Source organism: Neofelis nebulosa, chromosome 10 (genome assembly GCF_028018385.1).
Source record: "Neofelis nebulosa isolate mNeoNeb1 chromosome 10, mNeoNeb1.pri, whole genome shotgun sequence".
Classification (NCBI taxonomy): Eukaryota; Metazoa; Chordata; class Mammalia; order Carnivora; family Felidae; genus Neofelis; species Neofelis nebulosa.
Genome location: NC_080791.1, coordinates 16,679,491 through 16,705,765, shown reverse-complemented (window position 1 = coordinate 16,705,765; position 26,275 = coordinate 16,679,491). Strand labels below are relative to the sequence as shown.

Below are 26,275 nucleotides of genomic sequence, written 5' to 3'. Positions count from 1 at the left end.
CAGGTGGGAAGGAGCGGGAACATTTTAGCCTTCCCTCAAACCTGGAAGTCGGTATCTGTACCCCAGGGCTCAAAGGCTGGGCCTTCTCCCGGGAACCCCTTCTCCTTCCCAATACCCTCCCACTGGGTCCCACCTTGACACATACCCGTCCGCTTCTGGTCGAGCTCCACCCCTTCCAAACTCGCGGGCTTTGCCTCCACGTGCTTCTCTGTATATACCGGTCGCCTGGGAGACCCAGGCCGGGCGGGGCTCTCCTGACGTCACAATTGGGACAAGCCAATAGCCTTGACGCATCTCAGTGACGCGAGACGCGCGGCGTGGCTTTGCCGGCCGGGCGCAATGAGGCGGCTGCCCGCTGGGTGGCGCCGATTTCCCGGGGAGGTCCTTTCTGGGCCCCCGGCGGAGGTGGGGGAGAGGCGGGCAGGAGCCGAGGCCAGGGAGCCCTCTGCGTCAGCTGCTGCTCACTGCGCCGCGCCAGTACCAGCCGGGACTCACCCGCAGCTCCATGCTTGTGCCCGGCTCGACTCGTCCATCCTCGGAGAAGAGGCAGGTACGTGCCACCTGTCGCAGACTGGGGAGGAGGGATGCGGGGGTCAGTGCCGTTGGAGGCTCAGAAAGTGAGGTGTCAACGACAGCCTGGGTAGAACGGGCACCAGAAATGTAGGGCGGGCGCCAGCTGTGTGGAGGAGCTCCAGCTGTGGGTGCCAGTTGTGGGAGGGGGGAACCTGCCAGCTGACAGACCCGGGGTGCCAGGAAGAGCCATCTGTGTGCTGATCAGTGTGTGCTCAGGAAGTGCCGCTTGGGCAGGTCCAGGTCTCTGTGCCCTGTGTGGTATATGGCCTGACAGTGACGCCTGGACACTGACAACCCCCCTCCCCACGTGTACATCCAGTTCACTTACTCCACCCTGTTTCAGCTCCTGGGGGCTGTCTTCGGTGAGTTCGCCCGAAGGGGTGAGGGTGGGGGTAGGGCAGCAGTTAAGTGGAAGGGGAGATTTTCCACCAATCCCAAACCAGAAAGAGGCATCTTTGAAATTCTCACCAATCCCAAACCAGAAGCAGGCACGCGGTGCTCCAAGGCGAGTAACTTCTTCTTAACAGCCTAAGGGAAGCCCTGACCAACCCATTTTAGCTGTCCTCTGAGGAATGAACACCTACCTCCTGATCTGCCTTCTAGAATGGGGCTGCACTGAAGATCGTGGTGATGTTCACCTCCCCAAGGCACCGGCATGAGAAGGTCCCCCAAGCCCAACCCCGGAAAGTGGAGGAAAGGAGAGCTGGTTGGGCTGGGGTTGGGGCATCCCCCACTCCTTTGATACTGTAGACTCGTACCAAACCGGAGTCGGAATGAGGACTGGAATGAGGGCCAGGGACGAGGGCGTCCTCTGAAGTGCATCACCAGGACCCAAGCTGAGTCAGTGGCCTCTGCTGAGACAGGGTGGAGTACTGGGTACTCCCAGTCCTCAGGGAGAGCCATCGGGAAACAGGAGCCACGGACCGGGAGCACACAAGAGCACCAAGGCCCAAGAGGTTAAGAATCCTGCTCCTTCCTCCTGTGAGCCTGCCCAGCCCAGCTCTGTGGCCTTGGAATCCTGAGCACCCCTACAGGTAGAGTGGAGCCACCCCAGAGCAGCTTTCTCCTGGTAGCCTGGGGGCAGCTGCACTTGCTCTATTTTTCTAGGCAAAGGGGGAAGGAGCCGAAACAGGCCTGGCCCTTCTCGGCTGGATGGGCTGGACATCTGGGAATATCGCAAGAGTCGTTTGCCCACGCCACTTACGGGACATGGACCAGCTCAGAAACCCATGGGGCTGTCGTCTGGCATTAGAACAGAGCACTCCCAATGGGTAGCCCCGAGGCCCTGTTCTCCCTAAGAAGGTTTCCCTGGTAGGTGCTCCTACACATACCGCCACTAACTATAATAATGAGTGGAAATATTCAGCATAATCATTATTATCGTTTATTGAACTCTTAACCATAGGCCAGGGAAACTTACGGTATTCTATTTAATTCTTAAAATTGTGAGGTATAGCGTTATTATCCTTTTTACTCCTGATTTACAGATTAACGCCCTAAGGTTCAGACAGCTTAACGTGCCTTGCCCACAGTGTCAGAGACTATTAAAAAAAAAAAAAAAAAAAAAAGGAATGAGCTGGAATATAAGCCCAGGCCTAGAAGTCCATTGTTAAGAGTTTGGACTGAATACCTGAGAGCAGGTCCCGCCTGCCTCCCACTACCTGTATGCCCTGGACCTCTGGAGCTACTCCACCTCGAAAGGGAGGACTGGGACTAGCACCGAGGCTTCATCCTCTCCTCTCATTCTGTGACCGACACCTCCTTCTCCATAGTCTTGCCTCTATTCCTCCCACCCCCACCATCCCCCTACCCTCTTTCCAGTTCTGTTTCCTCTGGGTCCCCCTTCTGTCCATTTCAAAATGCCCCCTCCTTCAGAGAGCCCTCGCAGGATCTCCTTGCCTGGCCCTAGCCCATAAGGGCAGCACCTCGAGGGAGGGCCTGCCACTGCCCCTTTAATTCTCCCCGGGCTTGGAATGCAAGTGAGTTGAGCTAGCCATCTCTGTGAGGTCAGATAAGATACTATATATATCGGAGGAGTCGGTAACCTGAGCTCCGGATTACCCAGCCCCAGTCAGACTCCAGCCTCCCGGCTCTCCACTGCTCTCCCTGCCTTGCTGGGGAAGGAGAGGCCCCCAGATCCTGTCCAGTGCCCCCGGACACAGGTCAGTAGCTGCCCCTGTAGTATGTGAGCTTTGCGGGGCTGCTGTCCAGAGAGCCCTGGGTGTTTGGGAGGAGCATGTGATAGTCTGTCCAACAGGGTCTGGAAGGTGCTGTGGGCAAGACTGAAGGCGAAGGCTCAGAGGAGGCAGGCAGAGGCAGAGGAGGCAGCAGGAACAGAAAAAAGATAAGCCCTGGAGGAAAAGCAGGGAGACCGGGCCTCTCCCCTAGGGAGAGGGCACCAGGAGAGCTCCCAAGAGAGGTGATTCGGAAAGAGAATTTAAGGATACCGATACTGCCTGAGGGCCCACTCCTTTGCCTTTTCTTGGAAGTGTAGAGATGCCTACCCCCTCCAAACCCTAAATCAAGAAGCATACTATAGACATACTACCCTGGGCCCACCCCTTTCTCCACCAGTCAGGATTCTTGGCCTAATCTCCAATCTCTCTCACCCCTTCACCCTTCTCCCAGCCCTTGGGCAACTACTAGGAGCAAAAGAGACTGAGACAGACCCAAATTCCCTTGACTGACCCTCAGCCAAGGCATGCAAGGGGATTAGGCACTAAACTGGTGGGCCCCTGAGTGCAAGCCTTGGACAGACAGAGCTACCAGTGACAGGCTGGAGGCAAGGGGACACACTGAGGCTGCTGGGGACCGAGAGGTATACACAGAGCTCCTGGAACATGCAGGCGCAAATGGCCCCCACCCCGGTCCTCCACCCGGTCTGCATTCACCACATCTCCCAGAACATCCCTCAACCTAGGAGCTGATGCTTGTGCCCAGACAGTGCCCAAGCAGATAGCAGTTAAGGGTCAGAGAGTGTAGCTGAAGGGAGACAGGACCCCTCTCTCAGCCCTCTTTACCTTTCAAGGTCAGCACATCAGCAGTGCCTCATTCCAATGGTGTTAGCAAGTGGCTTTGGGAAGCTCTGAGGTCACCACTGTGGAGGTTCCCAAGCACCTGGCGGGACTCTCCACTCACCTGTCCTGGACACCTGGGTAGGAGGGAAGGACTGAACTCTGTGGAGGCACGCCTCGGAAACTCAGCTAGGGGCTTTCTATCCAGGCAATGGCAAGGGCACAGAAGCTGGCATGCCTTCACGCCAGAAAGCAGAGTGGATCTGGGCAGAGAGGGGCCATGAAGCCTTCTGGGATGTGGGGCATTACCCATCCCCTACCCCGGAGGCCAGGAGTGCCTGGGATTCCTGGGGAACAAGCCCCTCCCCTGGCTGGGCAGGTTGGGGAGCCCTTCACGTGAGCAACAGGAAATGACAGTGGCTGACGCAAGGGGGTTGGCTGCCCCAGGGAGACAGGGCTCATTTTAACCCCTGACTCATCCAGCCTGGGTACATTGGGGAGTGGGCCAAGCTGCAGCGAGGGTAGGAGGCTGGGGGTCACGTCCATAAGCAGGCCTGGGGCCAAGGGCCCAGGCCGGCCAGGGGACACTTGGGAGCTTGGCACCGCAGGTGAAATGGAGGCCTCCTGGACCATCTCTTGGCCGATCAGAATTGTACTGGCGCTCAGGTTGCACTTGGCTTCGCTCTCATTTGCCGGCCGTGGAAACTCGAAGGGCCGCTCCTGCGGGAGTCTGTACCTCCCACGCTGTTGCCTAGACAGTGGATGCTTACATTCCCCCACCCCAGACCCCATGCCGCAGGTCCTACCCTGTGCAGCTCAGGGAGAGGCCAGGGAAGTGTGAAGTGACAGGGGGGCTTCGAGGGGGGCTGTTAGGGGACAGAGTACAGGTCCCCAGTCCAGCTCTGCCACTGCTCACAGTGTGACCTTGGGGAAATCCACATCACTTCCACCAACGCTGGTTTCCTCATCTGCAAGTGGGCAGAATAACAGCACCCGCTGCGTAGGGTGATCGTGAGAATTAAGCAGCTTAATACAGGGTGTCCCAGAAGCCTTAGTGCAGCTCCAAACTGCAGTAACTTCAGAAATATGAGTGCTACACACTTCAAAGTTTCATTATTTAATTTCTTGTCTGCTTTTTGACGTTTGAGCAAAAATGGTCATTTCAATGTAACATAAATCATTTAAGCCTTCAAATGATGTTTGCAAGTTTACATTCTTTCTCTGAAAGAATCCAAGCCTAAATCCGCACCGAGACTTTGAGGACGCTCGGTACGAAGTTCACTCAGGAGAGCGCCAGGCACCGCATGTCCCTTCAGGAAGCTGAGTGCTCTGGGCAGAGGAATGAAGGCAGAGGCGCCTCCAAAGCGGGGAGGGGGGAAACAGCAAAGTGAGGGGGAACTCTGACAGAGCAGGGAGGAGTGGAGGCGCCCCTGCGAAGATGGGAGTGGAGGAGGAGCTTGGCAGGTGGAGGGCCCCCGCTGTCCGAGGTGGCGGGCACCTAGGGAGGAGTTGCCTAGAGCCACATGCCTATACTTGCCAGCTCTGGGTAAACAGCAGAAGGAGACGGGCAGCGGGGGCCCCACGCCGGGCAGAGAGGGAGACGGGGGAATCCCAGCCAATCGGCTCGCCTCCCACTGCCCCATGAAAGGGCCATTCAGTCCAGCCCGTTCCTGTGGCAACAAGGAGACTCGAAGCCATGTGAGTGCCCGTCCTGTCCCTGTCTTGCGCAGCAAGGCTACAGCCAGGGCCCAGCCTGCTCTCCCACCCGTGGTGAATTCTGCAGTCTCCAGGGACAGCCGTGCCAGGTAATGCCAAGGGGCACCAACCCAAGCTGTCTGCTCACCTGGAAAGTGTTGACACTTTTCTCAAGAATGAAACTAGGGGTTAGGGAAGGGGACAGGCATGCTCAAGGCCTCAGCCCCAAAAGGGAGCCTCTCCCCAGACAGGGGAACTATAAGCCAGATGTCAGCACTGAGAGTCAGCTTCCAGGGAGCTGTTAGTGATGGTATGACCCCCCAGGGCTGCCTTGGCAAGGGGGAGGTCTGTCACTTGCCTGCCAGATGGGAGCAGACAGGAGAGCGGGATTTAGGAGCCCTCCTGGGACTCTACGGGCCAGAAGGTGTGACTCCACCTGTAGCCCCATCCCTTCCCAAGGAATATTCGTGGGCCTTCCCAGGACTGGCTGTCTCTGTGCCCTGTACTTTGTTTGGCCCCAGCACTTCTGCGTCATTAGCAGGGCCAGGAGAGGTCACGAGTTTGGGGCACTGCCTGCAGAATACCAATTCCCTGGGAGCCTTAGTGTGGAGGAGGGGGAGTGAGAGCCATGGGGAGGAGGCATGAGCTCATCATGCCCTTGGGGGTGGGGAGGAGGTTGTATCTGATTGGCTGCCTGGTGTCCCAGAGCCCAGTTCCTGAGACCTGGAGTCTCTTTGACTTTGAATTATTGATGGAGTTCTCCAAAGTGAAATAGAGCAGGACTAGTCCCACGCCCCTGCCCCCGGTGGCTCTATCTGGGTCTCCACCTGGCCTCCCTCAGCCTTCATGCTCTTCCTTTCTGCACCCCAGAGACTAAGCAGATGGAAGGAGACCTGTGGTTCCCCTCCGACCGGACACAAGGTCCTCCTCCAGGTACTTTCTCCTAGAAAAGAGTGGAAGCCGTGCTAGAGGTGGAAGCACAGTGGGCAAGGGCATGCAAGCGAAGACAGGGGTCCCCAGGCCAGGTGGGAGAAGCATACCCAGTAACTGCGGAGCAGGCCTTTCGGAGCCAGCCCAGACCGAAAACTGCTGCAGATCTCTGGCAGGGTCTACAAGTTCTGTTCTGGGATCCATACGGAGGTTGCCACCTGCTGATCTCCCACCCCTGCACCTATCCCACGCCTTGCATGGACTGAGTTTCTAGGGCTCTCTGCCAAGCCAACAGCATTTAGGGCTTGGCATCAGCTCCTCTTTGCCCAAATGGGCTGGGCTGCCAGCCTAGGGCAGGCTGTGGGCTGCCCGAGCCGGTGTCTGCTGAATGGCTAGATTCTGCCCGCTGCCTGCTCATCCGCACATCTCACTGAGGGATGCAGGGGAAGCCTGGCGCCCAGGGCTGAGGTCAGAGGCCGGCCAGGCCAGGAGACGGCCGGCCCTGACATTATTATAGGCCTATGAAGGAGGAGCCCAGGGCCTGGCAGGGGCCAGGGGAAGAGATAATAACCACTGTCATAGTCGAGGGCTTTCACGTGTTATTATCTCATTTATTCCTCACAACAAACCTGTGAGATAGGAAGCATAATGATGATGATTATACTCCCGGTACAGGTGAGGAGATTGGGGCTCGGACAAGTTAAATGAATAGTGCAAAATCACCCAGCTAGTCAGTCGCTGGGCAAGTCAAAACCAGCCCTGCACCACTACTCTGAGGTTCCTGAAGAGCTCTGCGCCACCCCACCACCACCGCCGCCAACCCAGGAGCCCCACAAGAGCCCCTGAAGTCCTCAAGGAAAGGGGCCTGACCTTACTGGTTCCCCTCTCCAAAGCACCTTTGCCCCTCAGCTCCATTGTAGATAAAGCCTGTGCCCTTAGGGTGATGAAGGGACTCTGGTGGTCCCCAAGTGAGCCTAAACTTGATGGGGCGGGGGGGGGGGGGGGGGGGAGGGAGGAGAGTGGTGAATCAAGGTACAGCAAGAAGAGCACTGGTCTAGAAACCCAAAAGGCCTGGATTCCAATCCTGGTTTTCCAACCCTTCAATTCAGAGAGTTCTGGGTGCCTTCGCCAGACCCACCCCAGCTGCAAAAAACGGCACGCAGCCACTAGAGCACTGCCTGTAGTGAAGGATTTTAGCCTCTAGGGGGCCCCCTGTGCACAAGTCATCACGCGTGAGGCGGCTGGGTTGGATGTTGGTAGAGGAACCCCTGGAGGCCACAGGACCTTAACTCCACCTAGAACAGAAGAGTTAGATCCGTGAAGAGGGCAGTTTCCACCACACGAGGATTCCCCACCACAGCAAGTGACCATGTCCAGGGAAGAACTGTGGAATTGGATCTGGAGACTGGGGTCAAGTCCCCTTTCTGCCACATGCTCACTCACCACTGCCTCCCTAGCCCCCATTACTTCCTCTCATGAGCCTCCTTCTCCTCACCAGGAATCTGACCAAGTGATCCTCGGGCCACTCCAGCTCAGATAATGTAGGATTCCAAAAAGATTCCTGCCCCTCCTTTAAGCAGGAAGGGAGGGAAGCAGTCTTAATTCTTAAAATGTCCCGTATTTTCAATCCAGGGGTTGAGGGCGGTAGCACCCCCTGAAAGCAGAGGAGATCTGGGTTGGAATACTGTGAGTCAACTGGAGGCCTGTGAGGCAGGGCAGTCCCCACTCTCAAGTCTGGGTCATTGGCAGGGAGCACCCGGAGCGGCCAGGACGTGCTGAGATCGATGGCCCCGTACGGTTTATCAAAGCCAGCTGGCGTCTTGTGCTCCCACTCAGGCGTGACTACATGGGGGCGTGCAAACCCGTACACAAACCCGCACGCGTGTGTGTGTACGCACACGCACGGGGGTATTTCTTAACAGCGGGCCAGCCTCTTGCGGACACGGACAGTGCGGTCTCTGGCTGTGGCCAGCTGGGGATGAAGAGCAGGTACAGGGCAGCCTGAAACCTGGCAGGGCCCTCTGACAACTGCTTTCCTTGTCTTTCAGCCCATGAGGCTCCCAGTCCCCACTGAGTGCCGCCCTGAAGGATGTCCCAGCTCTCCTCCACCCTGAAGCGCTACACAGAATCGGCCCGCTACACAGATGCCCCTTATGCCAAATCAGGCTATGGCACCTACACTCCCTCTTCCTATGGGGCCAACCTGGCTGCCTCCTTCCTGGAGAAGGAGAAGCTTGGCTTTAAGCCAGGCCCCCCGACCAGCTTCCTCACCGGTCCCCGTACCTACGGCCCCTCTTCCATCCTGGACTATGATAGGGGCCGCCCCCTGCTGAGACCCGACATCTTCGGGGGTGGTAAGCGGGCAGAGAGCCAGACTCGAGGCACTGAGCGGCCTTCAGGGAGCGGACTCAGCGGGGGCAGTGGATTCCCTTATGGAGTGACCAACAACTCCCTCAGCTACCTGCCCGGGACTGCCCGGGACCAGGGTATAACCTTGACCCAGAAGAAGTCCAGCAGTCAATCAGACCTGGCCCGGGATTTCTCCAGCCTCCGGACCTCAGATAGCTCTCGGATAGACCCTGGGAACCTGGGCCGCAGCCCCATGCTGGCCCGCACGCGCAAGGAGCTGTGCGCCCTGCAGGGGCTCTATCAGGCAGCCAGCCGCTCGGAGTACCTGACAGACTACCTGGAGAACTATGGTCGAAAGGGCAGCGCCCCTCAGGTGCCCACCCAGGCCCCTTCCTCTCGAGTCCCTGAAGTCCTCAGCCCCACCTACCGACCCACTGGCCGTTACACTCTGTGGGAGAAGAGTAAGGGCCAGGCCCCTGGGTCCAGCCGCTCCAGCTCCCCAGGGCGAGACACCATGGTGAGTTTGCCCCGTGGGGACCCGTCGGTGGGCTGGGGAGGGAGCGAATGATGTAGAAGAGCCAGATTCAGGGAAGCACTCCCCATCTGACTGATGATTGAAGGCAGAGGTTTTCTTCCTAAACCTCATGACAGCTACTCCTGCAGCCCAAGCCAGAGACGTCATCTCGGCAGGTCTGGTACCCTTGTAGCTCGGTGCCTTGCTCAGGGACTTTCCCACTCTCCTTAGGACACCCATTTCAGGACGCATGCACTCAACGACGATCCAGCAGTACCCTCGGAAATGGTCAGCTACCCCCACATACACTGCAATTCTCACCCGCCACCTCACCACCCAACATGCCAGTGTCCCCTGCAGGCCCTGCACCATCCTGGACTGAGTGCTGAGGCCCCCAAACCGCCAGTGTTCCTTGTGGTAAGAGAGGCCTCCCTGCTCTGGTTGCATCTCTCCTCTTGCTCAGCCTGGGGACGTGGCTTAACGTTGGCATAAGACATCAGGGGGAGCGTGGCTCCCCTCTGATTGACACTGGTCCTGACTCAGGACCAGGGTGTCTGGACGGCAGTGCTCATCCTGTATCTTGGGAGAAAACGGTGGAGAAATTTTTGTCTAGGGCGTGACACAATCCCATACGTCTATATTCCTGTCCTGCCTAGGCTAGAATGAGGGAAAAGGAGGGCTGGCTTGCATCCAATCCCTGAACACACCTCTCTGGGTCACCTCTCTGCCTTTTTTTAGTTATTAGCGTACCCATAAAGTGGCCAGCTCTCAGAGGATGAGAAAGAAATCCCACCTCCAGATCTCTCCCCATGTGCCTAGCACTGCACAGAGCTCAGCTAACCTGCTGGATGTGTGGATGGGTGTTTGGGTGGGTGGGTGGGTGGGTAGGTAGATGGATGGATGGATGGATGGATGGACGGACAGATAGACAAATGGACAAGTAAATGGTCAGGAGAGCTGGGTGCTGGGTTTCCTTCATCACCTTACGTACCAGTCCCCTACTTCTAGGACAGGTGCCTTTTGGAAATAATAGCTGTGCCACAGCAAGAAATAAATGCTCCTTAGTGGGCTTGTCCAGACAAATGGAGCAGGGGTGCAAAATAGGGGCAGAACTTTGGATCATAGACCGTTAAGCCTGTCATAACTAAAGGTCTTGAGAGGACAACTTTGATGAGACAGTCTTGGCCCTTAGGGGCTGTCTGTGAAGTGCCATGGGAGACACAAAAGTTGGTGCCTCCCGGCACATTCAGAACCCGACAAGGCAGGAGTGGCTATGTTGGAGGGCTAGTGTGAAAGAGAAGTGAGGAGCAACAGCACTGGCCTGGGAGAAATACGAGCTCTCCGAGGGATGTGTGGCTGGACTGGAGCATGACTCCTTGGGCAGGTCTGGGGTGGCTCATCTCAGGGACAATCAGAAAGCAGCTCTCGATGGAGGGGCGTGGGCCCTAAAGGCCTCTGAGAGGTTCCTCCCTTTGCTCAGAAGAGAAGGGTTCTCTATGGTATGCAGTGCTCTTCCAAGTAAGGTCTGCAGACCGCCTGCACCAGAATCACCTGCAGGGCTTAATAATTCAGGGGCCTGGGCCCCACCCAGAGCCCCTGAATCAAAGTCCCTAGGGATATGCCTGGGACTCTGCCCTTTTTACAAGCACTCCGGGTAATCTGTCAGCAGCCTGAGGTCTGCAAACCTCCTCTCCACAGACTACACTGCAGACCCCCCCCTCAGCCAGGTCTCCTCTACTGGGTGTCAAACTCTGCTGGGACTCTGCCTCCTTCCTACACCGGCACACCTCAAACCCCCCAGGAGTCTGCTGCCCTCCGCCTCTCCCACAGGGGACACCTCAGCCCCTCCTCCACCTCCAGAGCCAGATGAAGGTAGTTTTGAGACTGCCCCGGGACAAACTCAGCCCCCCTAACATCCCTCACTTCCCATCCAGAAACAATTCCCAACACACTTAAGTAGCCAGTAACAGCCTACGATTGAGCTAGTGTCTCACCCTCAGCTCACATTCAAGAAGACACTACCAACGGGAAAGGCTCCTAATGGGTCATTGGTGTAAGGTCCGATTTAGCCTCACACCCCCTCCTCACCACTCTCAGCCTCACTTCCTGTTGCTGACTCCATCTCCTGAGGTGCGAACAGCCCTGCTCAGGGGGCCTGGACCACTTCTTTCTAAAAGCGGGTGCAGTGTCTTTTCAGATCTCCAGTTGGGGATCTCGCCTTCTCATTCATTCATTTATGGTGCTCAGCTTACTGACAGTGCGACCTTAGAGAAGTTCCTTAATGTCTGAACCTGAACCTCGATGAAACGAGTGTTCGTCGTTCCCACCTCATAGATCATTGTGAGAAATCAAAGGTTGCATGGCACCGAGTAGGCACGCAATAAATGTTAGTCCTCCTTGTACCCTTCTAGGTGCTTTGGGAGGCAAGACAGATGCAAGCCATGGTCCCTGCCCTCAGCGCATTCACAACTTGGGGAAATAAGTTCTTAGAACAGCTGTGATAGGAGGCAGCCCCAGGTGCTGTTAGGTGTCATAGATGGTGGGAAAGGGAGGGGTCGTCTGAGGCTGGAAAGAACAGTTTGCTTCTTTAACCTTAGACACCTCTCATCTGAGGTCTGTTTCCTCATCCATAAAAGGGATTGGTCATGCCTGCCCTGCCCACCTCACAGGGCGGGCGTGAGGCTCAAAGCAGTGGATATGAAGGAATCTGAAACCTATAAAATGCTATGGAAGAACATGATAGGACAGGGGCACTTGACAGCTGAGTAGAATGGGGCGGGAGGGGACCGCCCTTGGGAGGAACAAAGGTGAGGAAGTGGCAGGGCCCAGTGTGATGGGACTCCTCTGGGGTCCCCTGGAGCAGGCCTGACCCCGAGGGGCTCTCAGGGTAGCTGACTTGAACTAGCTGACATTCATAAAGGGAGGTCAAAAGCAGGCCCCCCACCAGGGTGTAGAAGAGTTCTAACCAGACTCATTTCCCTCATTAATAGTAACAGCCAACATGAACTTAGAATTTCACAGACTCAGCTGAGCACAAGTAAGGGACTGGTGGAGGGGATATATGAATCCTGAACACCCCCCCGCCACCATGCTTGCATAAGCACCAACAAAACACCAGTCCGCCAGAGTGCATCTCAGCCTAGGATAACAAGGGCTACCCCAGGCTCCACCTTCTGTTTAAAATGCAGACAGATTGGAGGGGAGGGACATGATAGTTCAAAACTAGCAAAAAAAAAAAAGCTTTCACTACCACCCCCACCCATTGCCTGTGGGGACTCCAAGCCAGGCCAGGTGGGTTGGCCCTGCAGAAAGCCAGGAGCCCAAGCACCCAACCAGTTATAGCCCCCGCCGCCCCACCTCTCCTGTTCCCTGGGCCTATGGAAGGACAAGCTGTTCCCACTGAGCCCTGCCAGGGCTGCGCTTTAACCCCTACAATCCATCCTAATCCTCCCCCGCCCCACCCCTCCAACTGCTCCCTGGCATTCTGCCTGCCAGCCTCAGCCCTGCCTTCACCCCGCCCTGCCCAGGCCACCCTCTCCTCTAAGAAAACTACGGTTGGCCCAGGGCCCTCCAGAGCGCAGTCATCATGCCAAGTACCTGCCGCTCAGATACAGAGCCAGGGAGTGAGGCTCAGAGCCTGCCCCACCTATTCTCCCCATGCAGCCTCTTCCAGACCCTTGCCCTCTGCTCTGAAACCTGTTGCTAGGAGCAAAAGGTCCAGGAACCTAGACTACCTGGGTCCTCTTTGTCACTGGGGCTGCTGACTCATCTCCCAAAGACTTGGGTTCCCAGCTGTTCAGTGACAGAGAGATTATATAAGCGGAGGTCATGTGATTTTTCTCTTGGGTGGGACTTTGAACTTGACTGCTGCCATGCAGTGAGCAGGGGTTACTCCAAAGAGAACAAGTTGAAGACAGCAGGGACTGCCCTAGAAGTCCTGGATGAGAAGCGGAGAAGTGTGACCTTCCTCTCTCCTCCCCTGCCTTCTCCCTCTGTTTACTCAGCCACGCTGAACTGCATCCCCACTGTCTCGTTTGTCCAGCTTAGCAGCCCAAGACTCTGGAGCTGCCCTCACCCACTCAGCCACCCTGAGGAAGCTGAACTTCCTAAGGGCTTGAATCTGTGTTGACAGCATGGGAAGGTCACTCAGAGGAGACCTTAAGCAGGAGGATCCCTTGGCCAGGACCAGTGCTAACTGCTGAGAAAGAAAGGAGAGTCAGTTTGGGGTTTGCGTTTAGAGTCAGCAAGGTACTGACCATCTCCATCCCTGGAACACTGGCTATGGACTGTCAGCTGGCTGGTGGCCCCAGTGCTGCCTTACCCAGGTTCAATTTCTCAATCAGGGCCCAGCATCATCCTCCCCGCCTCCTCCTCCACCCCCACTCCAGGACGCCTTCATGAGTTGATGTGGTGCTGGGGTGGGGCTCAGCAATGTAGAAGTTAATCCAAGCCTGGCAAAATGTTCCGTGCCCATGGGGGAGCCGCTCCACTGACCATGAGCTACAGAAATGAACATCATGTTCAGGGCCCAGAGCTGCACACGTGGCCCCCTGCACCCTGTCACCTCAATGGATACGTAAAACTGGCACCCACACAGAAATATATGCAAGAGAGGGAAATGTGTGGGCCTCTGGAATCCAGCTGGTTCAGGCCAGATTGCCCAGGGGCTCAAAGGAGTACAGAGCTTTTGGCCTCCTGGGGTCTGAGTGATTCAGGCAAGCAGAGCGCCCTCCTTCCCCAGGGGCATTTGTGGGCTGAAAGTCCAACCCCCATGAAGGACTCTGAGCCCCTGCCGGTTCAATCAGTCAGGCCACCAGTCTCTCCATTTGTGACAGTAATAAAGGGCGCTTGCTTTGCGGGGAGCAGGCCTGCTTCAGTGTTTCCAAACCCTGAACCAAGCTGCCCCTGAGATCTGAGGAAGCAGGATACTCTCAGTCCTGCCCTCACAGAGGCAACCCTGACTCTAATTTATTTATACTCCATCCATGCCAAAAAAGATTTGAGGTGAAGAAAATTTCTTAACCTACAGGGAAGACAGCCCAAGCACAGGCTTCTGAGAAATGGCAGTCTCGAGCTGCCGGAATGAGCCCCGTTCAGGAGGCAGAGAGTAATGCAGCCAGAGCCAGAGTCAGATCCCAGATTGCCCATCCCACTTCAAGAAATGGCACTGAGGAGAAAGCATGTCATGGGGGGGTTGGCCAGTTGAGAAATGAGCCACAGTTCTTTGCTGGTTGTGTCCTGCAGCAGTCAGACCTGCCTGACAAGACCGGACCCTGTGTGAATTCTTTCCCCTCGCCCCAGGCTTCTCAAAGAGCTCCCATCCAGGTAGCTTTCCCCTTCTGGGCCCTTAACCTTCTACATCCCAGGAAAGAGGGAGAAAATGTGCTAACAGAATCCCGGGGGTAGTACTCACATCACTGGACTAAGTCATGGGGCGAGAAGCCAAATGTTCCCGTGGGTAAGCACCTGTTAGACAGCACTTACCACAGCATGCTTATTCAACATGCAAATCCAGACTCACCCCACCCTGTGAGGCTCAGTGGGACTTCCAGGATACCCAAGAATCCTGGCCCCCACTTTACAGATGAGATCAACACCATTTATTAAGCACCCACTAAGAGAACCCACAGTCCTGCCCCTGAGGGAGTTTCATTGCGATGGCACAATCAACACACACTCGAAGACCATTTACAGAAGCTTTGGAGACACTTATAAATCAAAGATAAACATATTAAGATAAATTAGTACTATGTAAACTGAACACCAATAGACAGAGGGTATGCAGTAATGGGGCGTTCTGAGCTGGGTGGAACTCTTTGGAGAGGGCTTTGTGGAAAACACAAGTTTTGAGCAGAATTTACAAGCAGGTAATTGGCAGAGAGCAGGAAGGACATTCCAGAGTCTCCTGGTAGTTGTTAAAAGCATGGGTTTTGCCGTAAGGCAGGCTGGGGTTCAAAGCCCCACACTGTCATTTATTAGCTTTGTGGTTCTGGCACGTCATTTGACCTCTCAGGACTTAAGGGCCTTCATCCAGAAAATAGAGGTAATAGTTCCTACGGCGTTGTCTTAATTATGTAAGTTAACTAGAATAACATATATAAAGCACTTAGCCAGTGCCTGGCATTTAATAAGTACTTAATCCGTGGCAGTTTTGCTCTTTAAGTGAGAGAAGGCAAGTGCCGAAGCAGCGAACTAAGAGCAGGTTGGTTAGCAGCAGGGATCAGAGAAGAGGGAGGGTGGTGATGCTGGAAGGAGCCTGTGGACGGACAGCCTCGCAGAGCTAGCTCAGCTTCTGGACTGGAGGCAAGAGTCCGGTGCTCTAGGTGTTTGGGGGCAGAAGCGTGCTGTGATCCAATGCAAGAATTGTTGCAGACTGTGTGGGACTTGCTGGAAAGAGTGCACCTAGAAAGAGGGAAGCATGGAGGAAAAGGCCGTGGCAGTGTGTCCAGTGTTGGTCACCGAGTGAAGACGGTGGCTGTGGAGCTCACCACCCTAACACTGGTGCCCTCACTCACCATCGGGTGAAATGCCCTGTGGCTCCTGCCTCATGCCCACTCCATACATGTGTCCCGGGCACCTTCTCCATGTGGCTGTGGTCGTGTGTGCGGTGCGCGTGTACATGTGGGGATGAGCACGCCAAGAGGCACAGAAGGAGGCCACAGATGAGTAACAGCACACACTGCTGCTTCTCGGAGTATTTTTAAACGCTAAAAATACTGGCTAAAAATAGCCAGCAGGCTCCAAACAAGATACTTTCTCTAGGCAGATTCCGTGTGGGTCCCTGATAGGTGGGGAGGTGGAGGGGTGGAGCATCGAAATAAAACGCAGAGGCCTCTGCTCTTCAAGCCTTGGCGCCCTTAGGGTCAGAGCAGTACACTCACCACCCCACCCACCCGGGCTGAGCACCTGCTCCCTCAACGTGGTGGTTCTTTCTTCCCACCTCCCAAAACAAATCAAAATTTGAGATTCGGTGAGAGATGCAGTTGGGTAACTGGACAGAAGAAGCCAGAAAATGTTCTTCCCTGGGGCCAAATGGGACAGTGACCTATTGCACTTTATAAAATAGGAGCAGTGCCTCTCTTGATAATGGGCCAGGTGGGACTGGGGCGGGGCTGGGGGGTAAAAAAGTTCAGCGCCGACGCGGCGGAAACCCATCCTCCTAACCGGGAGCCCTTCGACCCTCGCGGTTCGTATGGGTGTTGGGCTCCACGAAGGCCTGGGTACCCCCCCGCCCCGAACGCCGTGCAAAAGTTTGTGCATAAGTGCATCCCCCGCCCCAGGAGAGAACGGCGCTTTCACGGGGTTCGCCAAAGGCTCCGCGGCCCCCAGAAGTCAGGAACTGTGAACCGCCTTGGGGGGAAGCTCACCGGGCCGACACGGTCCTGTGGGGTCGTGTCCTCCTGAGCCCCGACCCCGAGGCCGGCGCGGGAGCCCGTTCAGCCCTTCCCCGGGACGGGGGTTCTAGGCGGCCCGTGGGGTCGGCGGGCTGGGGGCGGTCCGGGCCGGGGGCCGAGCCGCGGGAGGCGCGGGGGCGAGCGGGGCCGGGGCCGCGCCGGGGGCCGCGTGCCGGCGCCGGGGGCGGGGCTGGAGCCCCGGCCCCGCCCCCGGCGCTGACGTCGTGGGGCCCGAGGCGCCGGCGGGGCCGCCAGTCTGCCGGAGCGCGAGAGAGCCGGGTGTCGGGGCGGTTGGCGGCGAGCGCCGGGGAGGTTGAGGCGAAGGAGCGCGCGGTCGGCCGGCCGGAGCGGTTACCGCCGGGCGCCGCAGACGGTGTCCTGTGGCGCCCTCGCCGGCCTTGGCGTCCGGGCCGCGGCACCGCGCGGTCGTCCCCCGCGCCCCCTTTGCCAACGTTAGGCGTGGGGCCGAGCCCGCCGCCTGCCCCCCAGCATGCGCACCTCGTACACCGTGACCCTGCCCGAGGAGCCCCCCGCCGCCCCCTTTCCCGCCCTCGCCAAGGAGCTGCGGCCGCGCTCCCCGCTCTCCCCCTCCCTGCTGCTCTCCACCTTCGTGGGGCTCCTGCTCAACAAAGCCAAGGTACGCGGGGCCCCCTTTCCGGAACCCCCACGCCGAGGGCCTAGGGTTCCGCCTCCTCCCCGGGACGCCCACCCCCCGCCCCCATCTGCCGCGCGCGCCCCCGGCCTGGGGGACCGATTCTTCCCAGCCCCCGCCCCTCCTTTCCCAGTTTCTCCCGGCAAGGAATGCCCCCTCCCCAGGTGATCTCAGGCTTACTCGCGGCCCCCTCCCCTCGTTGAGGTCCCAGGCCGAGCCCCCCTCCTCCCCTCCGTCTTGGAGACCCCGGCACCAGGTGGCCCCTGGGCTCTTAATTCCTGGCACCTCTCAGGACAGGTGCGGGAAAGCGTAACCTTGACTGGCTCTCGCTGTGTGAGGGAACCGGCGGCACGCTGGACTCTGCGCGTGTGACTCCTCCAAGACCAAAACCCGGCAAGAAAGGCTGGTGGGAAAGGAGCCGCCTCCCCCTCACTGATCCCAAAGGGCGCTCTCCCAAAGGGTTGGTAACGGGGGTCCTTTGACCCCCGCGAAGGGCAGAGGAGTCGCAGACAGGTGAAAGAGGGCAACTTCCCTTTTCTTCTCGGCCGTCCCCAGTTCTGCTCAGTGGGCACTGTGTCCCTCAGATGAAGTAGCCACCACCTGCCCCCGGGGTAATGCTGGGGCTAGAAGCTGGGCACTGCCCCCTTGGGGAAGGGAGAAGGGGCCAGAGCTTGACAGATCTTATGTAACAGGCACCAGCTCCACGAGTTGGCAGTGCGTGCCCTGCCCCGTGCCAGGGCCACACCAGGCTCCTTGGCTGCAGCCAGGACTCATGGCTGACACTCGTGGCACAGGTGAAGTAAGCAGGAAAGCCCTTTAGCGGGGTCTTGAGTGTGAAGACTCAAACCTCCATCAGCCTTGCTTCTGTGACCCATAAGCCTGTGCTTCTGTATCCCCAGATGTTTCCGCCCCATTAACCCAGAGCGGGCTCTTGCTGAGCCCCCTGCCCCTTCACAGAAGGTGAATGCTGCCTGTTTACTAACTGCGGAGGTGGCGTCTACTTTTCAGAACGGCCGTTGCTACTAAGTCAAGCTTAGGTTGGCTGATGGCTCATTTGGAGGAAGTTCTTGATCCAGACTTTCTCAGGTCTTGGCATATGAGCTCCACATTAGCAGCTGGAATCCTTTCCTTGTCTCCCGCTGGGTGAGAGGCTCTCGCTGGGTGGGGGGGGTCTCCCGGTCCAGCCTCTCCCTGTCAGCCCTGAGGTAGGATTGTTTTCCCCATAAGAAAGGTCACTCCTAGGACATTTTGTTCTCTCTGGAATGGAAAGTGCTGACTTTCCCCGGAGCTCCTGATTTCCTATTCATGGCAGAAGAATATCTGGCTGGGCACAGAACAGCCCTGCTCTCCCCTCCACTCCCACCCCCAGACTCCTGTTATCCAACGGCCTTCTACACAGAGCGCTTAGAAATTGGCAAGTAGTTTTGAACTCAGGAAATTTTAGACAGAGGCACGACCCACCCCCCACCCCTTACGAAAAGGAAAACTAACAGAGGGTCTGGCGAAACCTTAAAGGAGCCTTCCCCATGTCTGCACCGGCTAGGCCATTAGTAGGGTTAGATCAAGAACCGTAACCACAGGTGATGACGTGTTCTTGACCCTCCCTGTGCTGGGTCGGAGTTAAAAGTGTCAAGGCCACAGAAGTGCCTCCAGTTTTCCATTGCCCGTCCCCCATTAGTACTGAGTGACTACTGTCTCCGCTGAGGGCCCACCTTGATGGACCTTGACATGATCACCAGTGGTAGAATGTTTGGCTTCTACAGCTCCTTTAGACAGGTGTCGTCTGAGGCACAGGGGGTAAGAACTAACAAAGCGCTGCCAAAAATAGGAGTAAGAGTGGCTGTTGGGGGAGGGAAGAGTGGGTATCCTTTTGTGGACGGGCTTTAACGTTTAGTTCCAAATGGGCAGCAGGGAGTCCTTCTCCGGGCTTCCCTGAAAATGCTGATAAGGTCTTTGTCCAGGGAATTATCTCTGTTGTGGCCCTCATACTGGAACATCAGGGTTTAGACTGTCAGGTAAGATTTAAATTTGTGTTTGGGGCCATATACTTCTAGTGCTGGCTGAGTTCGAGGATGCTTCTGCCCACCTGCTGCCAATGAGCTTTGCTCTCTAACTGCAGGTGGAAACCAGGTCTCTCTTCTGAGTATATTTCCTTCCCTGTTAGTGTTAGACCTGGTAACTAGGAAGGAGGGATCCACTTCCTTGTGGGATCAGCAGGGCAGTTCCTGAGAAAAGCCCTCCTTCAGCCTGCCTGTCCCCACCCCACCCCCTTGAGCTGACAACCTCATGGGCTTTGAGCTGCTGACAGCCTCAGAGGCTGTCAGCACACAGCATGAGTAATTTTAGCTGAGTTATTTCAGGCTCCTGTTCTGATCAGGGTTGAGCTGGCCCCACGCATGCCCCAGTCAGTGTTGCTCCAGAGTTGCCGGCTCCCGCGTCCCCTCCCGGAGAGAGGGGGTGGCAGGCTCATCTGCGCACTGTGTCTTTAACCCTTTGAGCCCAAATGTTTTCTGACTCCTTGGAGGTAGGGCCGGAATTAGCCAAGAGAGCTGGACAAACAATACTCACAGTCCTCGGCCTGGCAGCTGCCTCGCTCCAACCCCCTCACCGGCCTCCACAACAAGGACAAGAACCAGAGTGGCACCTTCAGCCAGGTGCTTACCTCTGTGTGGCCGCAGTCTGCCATCAGAAGTGTTCCCAGCCAGTGACCAGTCAGGATGCTGAAACCTGAGCCAGGCAGGGAGGACTCTCCCAGGCTGTAATCAGCCTTTAGGAGCTGAGCTCAGCTGGAAGGAATCCCACCTGTCTCCCGGCAATTCAGGATGGCAGGCCAACTTCGGTTTTCCCCAGCTGAAGATCTGACTCGCTTCAGATGTTTTGTCATTGAGCATTTCAAGACCTCCTTGAAGTGCCTGTTATGACAGCTGCTTCATGTTTTGGACATCTACGGGCAGAAAAGTGGGTCATTGGAGATAATGCCTGGATTGGGGACCTGGAGTTCCTTGTAGCCGGAATCAAATACACAAGTTCCTAGTCTCTCATTCTAATCTCCAGCCTCCAGTGTGGCAGAGAATGAAGAGTAATGTAGAGATGGGGGGGGGGGGGGGGGACACATCTCAACAAAAGAAAGCCCTGAAGAATATTTTTGCTGTTTGTTGAAAATGACAGGCATCCTTCAACCCTCTTTCTTACCACGTACATAGTCTAAAGTTGAAGAGAGAATAACGTGTGTGCCTGATGCTCATGGCTCCAACTGGCAGAAAAGTGCCCGGGAGAGCCTACCCCAGGCCCAGCCTCTCTGCCTTCAGTCTCATACGCCATGTGTTCTTTGCTTACAGAATTCTAAGAGCGCCCAGGGTCTGGCTGGTCTTCGAAACCTTGGGAACACGGTGAGCTCTTCCCAGCCCACTTCTTTCCTGAGGCCACTCCCTCCTGTCCCACCTGGGACCACCTAACCAGAGTTCCCTCCCAGCTCCTGCTGACTCCCCATCCTCTAGGCCCTTTGAAATGTGCCCTTGTGGCCGGGGCTTTGCCTCACTCTTCGCCCCGAGCAGGAAGCACTGCTAAAGGGGAGTTGCCCCCTTCACCGTCAGCTACATTCCTGGATCCTTCTCCTGAAGGACATCCATCACTTCCCACCCACTTCTGCCCAGCTCACCCACACCGGTTTGTACATCTCTACGGTAAATAACCAGTTAGGCCACCTCTGCCGGCAGTGGGAATCTGCCTCACTGCACCCCTTTCACTTGCGAAAAGAGGAACTTGAGGCTGTGGGAGGGTTCGCTTCTGGAGTAGATGAACCAGAGGGCGTTTGGTCCTGTGCGAGTAGACACGCATGACAGGGGCCTCTCTCCGCTCATGGTCTGGATGATCTCTTGCAGTGCTTCATGAACTCCATTCTGCAGTGTCTGAGCAACACCCGGGAGCTGAGGGATTACTGCCTCCAGAGGCTCTACATGCGGGATCTCAGCCACGGCAGCAGTGTCCACACAGCCCTCATGGAAGGTGAGGAGCCCATCCGAGGACACTTTCTCCGCTCCATTACCATACTCCAGTAGATGTGTTTTCTACGTATCCATCCTGTTTTTCTTCCTTTAGCTGCTTTTTGGTGGGATTCTAGTTGGAGTTTCTTCCAGAAAATGTCTCACCTGCCCTCCGTGCCCCCTCTCTACCCTCTCCTTCCTGTAGAGTTTGCAAAACTAATCCAGACCATATGGACTTCATCCCCCAATGATGTGGTGAGCCCATCTGAGTTCAAGACCCAGATCCAGAGATACGCCCCGCGCTTCGTTGGCTATAAGTAAGAGCCTTGCAGACATGTCCTCTCCGGGGTGGGAGTCGGCCACAGCAGGTCGGTTCTTAGAACGAGAGGTGTTGCTCACTCTCTTTTCTTTGGACTCAGTCAGCAAGATGCTCAGGAGTTTCTGCGCTTTCTTCTGGATGGGCTCCACAACGAGGTGAACCGGGTAACAGTGAGGCCTAAGTCCAACCCTGAGAACCTCGATCATCTTCCGTAAGTAAGAGGAGAATGCCATAGGAAAGAAACCCTTCGTGAACTTGTGATCTTTTGCTGACTACTTTGGGGTTAATAATTTGGAGAGAATTCTTAATATTAAGGATTTAGATCGATGGGTCCTTAAACTTCTCGTGAGCTCTGACCCAGTTGTCTCCCTCTCTCTGGTTCCTAGTGATGATGAGAAAGGGCGACAGATGTGGAGGAAGTATCTAGAACGGGAAGACAGTCGGATTGGGGGTAAGTGCGTGAATGGGAGGAATGCCTGCTCTCCCCCTTAACTGCTTTTGCCTGAGCAGAGAATGAGCATGAAAGGCCCTGAGAATCACCCTCCCAGGGAACCCTCTTTCTGCCCAGTGGCCCACGGACAGAGTCAGGAGCGCTGAGAAGGGACGCAGTCCAGAGAAGACGTGTGCTCCTTCTCCGGGTTTAAGCTTCGCTGTCCCATCTCTTCTGCAGATCTTTTTGTTGGGCAGCTAAAGAGCTCCCTGACGTGCACTGACTGTGGTTACTGCTCTACAGTCTTTGATCCCTTCTGGGACCTCTCACTGCCCATCGCTAAGGTATGTGCCCCTGTTGCCCCACATTGGAAACTCCCACTGTTATCTTTTCACGTCATCGACCTGTGACTTTTTGTCTCTCCCAGCGAGGTTATCCTGAGGTAACTTTAATGGACTGCATGAGGCTCTTCACCAAAGAGGATGTGCTTGATGGCGATGAAAAGCCAGTAAGTCCCCCTTCCACGAGAGCAAGAGCACGCATACAAGAGACCTCTCTGGGAAAGACCTGTCACCGGCAGATCGAGCCCAGGAGCTGCGGGACGCGGCCTGTTAACTTCTCTCCCAAGTCCTCTGTAGCTCTGTTGGTCGTGTCTTTCAGACATGCTGTCGCTGCCGAGCCAGAAAACGATGTATAAAGAAGTTCTCCATCCAGAGGTTCCCAAAGATCTTGGTGCTCCGTATCCTTAAACATCCCCCTTGGCAGGGCCTTGCCTTCAATGAGTGACTGGGGGCCTAAGTGAGGGCGAACAGATTAGGAAAAAAGGAAACTTGGTAGACTTTCCTTTCCCTGTTTGCTCTAATGCTTCTGAGAAGCGCATCGCCCTCTTAGGACCCAGTCTCCTTTACTGTGACTACTCTTGCCACCCTGTCTGTCCTTGACTCACATCAACCCCAGATCTGAAGCGGTTCTCAGAATCCAGGATACGAACCAGCAAGCTCACAACATTTGTGAATTTCCCACTAAGAGACCTGGACTTGAGAGAATTTGCCTCAGAAAACACCAGTGAGTATTCTGAGCTGGAAGGGCGGAAACAAGGTACAGGTGCCTAAAATCCAGATGGGAGGCCAAGAGGTAGAAGGAAGCTGCTGAAGAGTGAGTTATGAAAATCAGGAATAGAGGCCAGGTGGGAGAGGAATGCCCTGGGGGCCTGAAACCTCGTATTTCCTCCTCAGACCACGCTGTTTACAACCTGTACGCTGTGTCCAATCACTCTGGAACCACCATGGGCGGCCATTATACAGCCTATTGCCGGAGTCCAGTGACGGGTGAATGGCACACTTTCAATGACTCCAGGTGAGACGGAGGTCTCAGGGTTCCTGGCTGTCAGACACCTGTACCTCACCCATCTGTGTGGCTTCCACTTGACTGCAAAAGGTCAGAGCCAAAAGGCCGTGTGATATATACGAGTCTGTTGCCCATTTGCAGAATTTCTAGAAGACGAAAGAGGTTGGCTTTGGGGGCACAGTAGGGAGAGAAGCAGCGGGCCCTCACGACTCCCTCAGCCACTCAGTTTGTGTCCGGTGGCCCACTCACCAGGGCCCTGACTTTTCCCTTCTCTCTCCACAGCGTCACACCCATGTCTTCCAGCCAAGTGCGCACCAGCGACGCCTATTTGCTCTTCTACGAATTGGCCAGTCCACCCTCCCGCATGTAGCAGCAAGGAGCTACATCCCTGTCTCCCTTTCCTGTGGTGGCCCCCCACCCTAAGTTTTTTTTTGTTTTTTTTTTTTTTAAGACAAAAAAAAAAAAAATCCTGACAAATAAGAGAAAAATAAAGTAAACTAAAGCTGCCGAGCAGGAGTTGCTGCAGCCTGGTCAGGGTCTGGAGCGCGGAGCCAGGAGCCCCTGAGCCATACGCGGCACGAAGATCGACAGGACACAGAGCCCGGAGCCAGCACAGTGTCCCCTCGGCTTCTCTTGTTTGCGTTTTTAAGCTTGTGGTTTTTTCCTGTGTGTAATAAACAACAGCGGTCTGTGGGGAGAAGATCTCGTCCTCTTGGTGCCCGTCCAGCCCCCGTTCCTCCCGAGAAGACAGCGCCCTCTGGAGCCTGCTGGGAGGATCGCCGCCTGGGAGCCCCGGCGCCGGAGCCTGGCACCTGTCTCCGCCTGGACCCTGCTCACCAGTCCAGAAGCAAGAAAAACACCCATGAGCCAAGAGCCCTCTTAACGCTGCTGTCTCCAGGGAGACAGACAAGGGGATGACTTTTAAAAAAGCTGATTTTGGTTTTTAAAAGCCCAACTTTTTTTTTTTTTTTTTTTTTTTTTTTTTTAATTACCATAACTAAAGCTTTCAGACTGGAGATGCTCTCCTTCACACTTCTTCACAGCTGGGACGTTATGCTGGTCATTTTTTTTTTTTTTTTTTTTTTTTTTTTTTAGTTCTTCAAATACAGCTTTTCTAATGCTAGCCCCCAGTGGTGCTAGGTGGGTGTTGGCCAGGCCCTAAGTACAGCCACAGTAGACCCGGGATCTAACAAGTTTTTGTTTTTGTTTTTGTTTTAATGTTTTGGATGGAATCTAGTTGCCTCCAAGAATTGTGCCTTATAGCATTTGGGGACCAGGGGGTAACTGCCCCTCCCTGAAATATCCCTCAGCCTCTTCCCTTTTCCCCAGTGCCGTGTTCAAACCCGCTGGGGGAGATGGGGGTCGTGCCCGTAGCCCCTGGCTTGTTTTACATCGCAGTGAGGTGAAGAGGAGAGTAGGTGGAGATTTCTTACGGTAGCGTATCAAGTTTTTCCTGCCCGCTTCCTCTAAGCCACCCCTGGTCTACTCCCCAGCTGTTTGAAGGATAGCACAAGCCCCTTATCCCTAGAACTTCTCTCACCTTTAATTTATTCCCTCTTAATGTGCTTCTTCTTCCTGACCTTCATGCCCCCACCCCTTCTCAGAGCCTCCTAGACATAGGCCCTTTGGACCGAGTTTCTCAGGGATGCCCATGCCACCCCTCAGCCCCTCTTGGCATCGGTCGTCAGTCCCACCCCAGGAGCTGGAGCCTGGGTGTCTGGGGACATCTTGCCTCAGCCGTATGATTCTTTTCCCACGGGCGTGATTTTGCCCTGAGTGGTTCTGGACAAAACTCGGTGCTGTCCCGGAGAGTAAGCTGTCCGGCACCAAGGCACGGAGCTCTGTGCATCCACGCAGGTGGGCCCAGCTTGTGCCCCTTGGAGCCTGAAGCTTTCCAATGCTCCCAGGAGGCATCAGAGAGAGATGCCCCAAGTTTAACTGGCCTGACCCCCTTCCCCAGGGAAGCCCTGTGAACCTGAGCCAAAGGGCTGGTGTGCACTTGTTTACTGTGTAAGCAAGAGTAGAAGAATGTCTGATGTACAGTGGAACCTTGTACAGAATAAATAATAGCTTTGAGAAAGAAGTCGGTAAGTGACGGCATCTTGATTTGGGAAGGGTCTGCTCCCAGGAAGAGCTGTGAGCCTGTTAGTCGCCGCATGTTTTACTGCTACCACCAGACCGTAAATGCCAAGTTCTTGAAAAAGTTGCCCACTTTTCAGTCTAAACTTCCCAACTCTACAAAACTGAAATAGTGCACGTTTTGAATGCTCTCCTCAGCCGTATTCACCGATCAACATTTTGCCGGGCTTGTTCACATATACTTTGTTCTTGGGGGCCAAACATGTAGTGGTGAGGTGCCCTTGCCACCTCTAAATACTTCAGCATGCGTCTCCTGAGAGTAAGGACATTCTCCCACATAACCTCGACATCGCCTTCACACCGAAGAAAATTAGCATATCTACTAGACATTTCCACCGTCTGCCATTTAACTGCTGGCGTGGGCACTCCCGGTTCTGTTGACACTTGGGCGTCTTGTACGGACCTAGAATAAGCCACAACCGGTGTCTCCAGCAGAGGCTGGGTATAACAGTTTGCTCTTGGAGCAGAGTGGCTGTACCTGGATGTGGAGGAATAAAAGACTTGGCCTTGATGAACATGAGACTCTGACTTGGCCTATTAATACCTAGAAACAGCCGCTTTTATGCTGAAGGTTTTGTTCTCCAAGGTGCTTTTTTTCAAGACTTAAAAACAGATTTAACCCTTTAAAGAGAATGCTTTTTTGGAGCACTCGGGGACTTGTCTCCTTTGGTTTTGTCTTTTAACTCTTAGTACAATTTAGATTTTTCCCTTTCTGCCACTGATTTTAGAACTCTGGAAGCTGAAGCCTCCGCCAGCTGAACTTAAGAGTATTTTACTGGGGTTTTTCCTAACTGCCTCCCTGCTCCAGACCCTGAAAAATCAAGGCCTGTCTATCGCATCTTTGCTGACACCGCAGCGCCTGCTGTCAAACTCACATGGGATGAGACCGTGCTGGGAGCATCTCTCCTGGGCATTTTCCAAGAGTGGGAAAAACAT

The 26,275-nt window shown here is 55.5% G+C and overlaps 1 protein-coding gene and 1 long non-coding RNA gene across 10 annotated transcripts in view; one reads left to right on the top strand and one right to left on the bottom strand.

Annotated features, from left to right (window-relative positions):
• LOC131486930 (uncharacterized) overlaps positions 1-16,629 on the bottom strand; it is a 292,256-nt gene extending 275,627 nt beyond the window's left edge. Inside the window, exons 1-2 of the long non-coding RNA XR_009249518.1 lie at positions 16,443-16,629; positions 146-571 (exon numbers count right to left, since the gene is read on the bottom strand). This is a non-coding gene — a long non-coding RNA (uncharacterized LOC131486930). The remainder of the gene's footprint in view (positions 1-145; positions 572-16,442) is intronic.
• On the top strand, positions 436-25,283 carry USP2 (ubiquitin specific peptidase 2). Of its 9 annotated transcripts, none has more exons than XM_058687028.1 (14): positions 436-550; positions 8,261-9,078; positions 9,307-9,492; positions 20,460-20,510; positions 21,003-21,126; positions 21,310-21,421; positions 21,524-21,634; positions 21,810-21,874; positions 22,094-22,197; positions 22,281-22,361; positions 22,514-22,592; positions 22,811-22,918; positions 23,089-23,209; positions 23,483-25,283. In XM_058687028.1, the coding sequence occupies exons 2-14, from the start codon at positions 8,302-8,304 to the stop codon at positions 23,568-23,570; spliced, it is 2,007 nt and encodes a 668-aa protein (XP_058543011.1). In that variant the 5' UTR covers positions 436-550; positions 8,261-8,301; the 3' UTR covers positions 23,571-25,283. The 9 variants fall into 9 exon arrangements, with proteins under 9 accessions (XP_058543011.1, XP_058543017.1, XP_058543015.1 ...); XM_058687032.1 differs by lacking the exon at positions 436-550 and adding an exon at positions 1,231-1,607; XM_058687030.1 differs by lacking the exon at positions 436-550 and adding an exon at positions 1,727-1,884.
• Positions 25,284-26,275: the final 992 nt, after the last annotated feature.

What these genes read in the sequence shown, in the direction of transcription:
- USP2 (XM_058687028.1), top strand. Translation starts at nt 8,302, where the DNA reads ATGTCCCAGCTCTCCTCCACCCTGAAGCGCTACACAGAATCGGCCCGC. An exon ending in GAGAACCTCGATCATCTTCC is followed by an intron (nt 21,635 to 21,809) that starts GTAAGTAAGAGG and finishes TCTGGTTCCTAG; the next exon opens with TGATGATGAGAAAGGGCGAC. An exon ending in CCCAAAGATCTTGGTGCTCC is followed by an intron (nt 22,593 to 22,810) that starts GTATCCTTAAAC and finishes CATCAACCCCAG; the next exon opens with ATCTGAAGCGGTTCTCAGAA.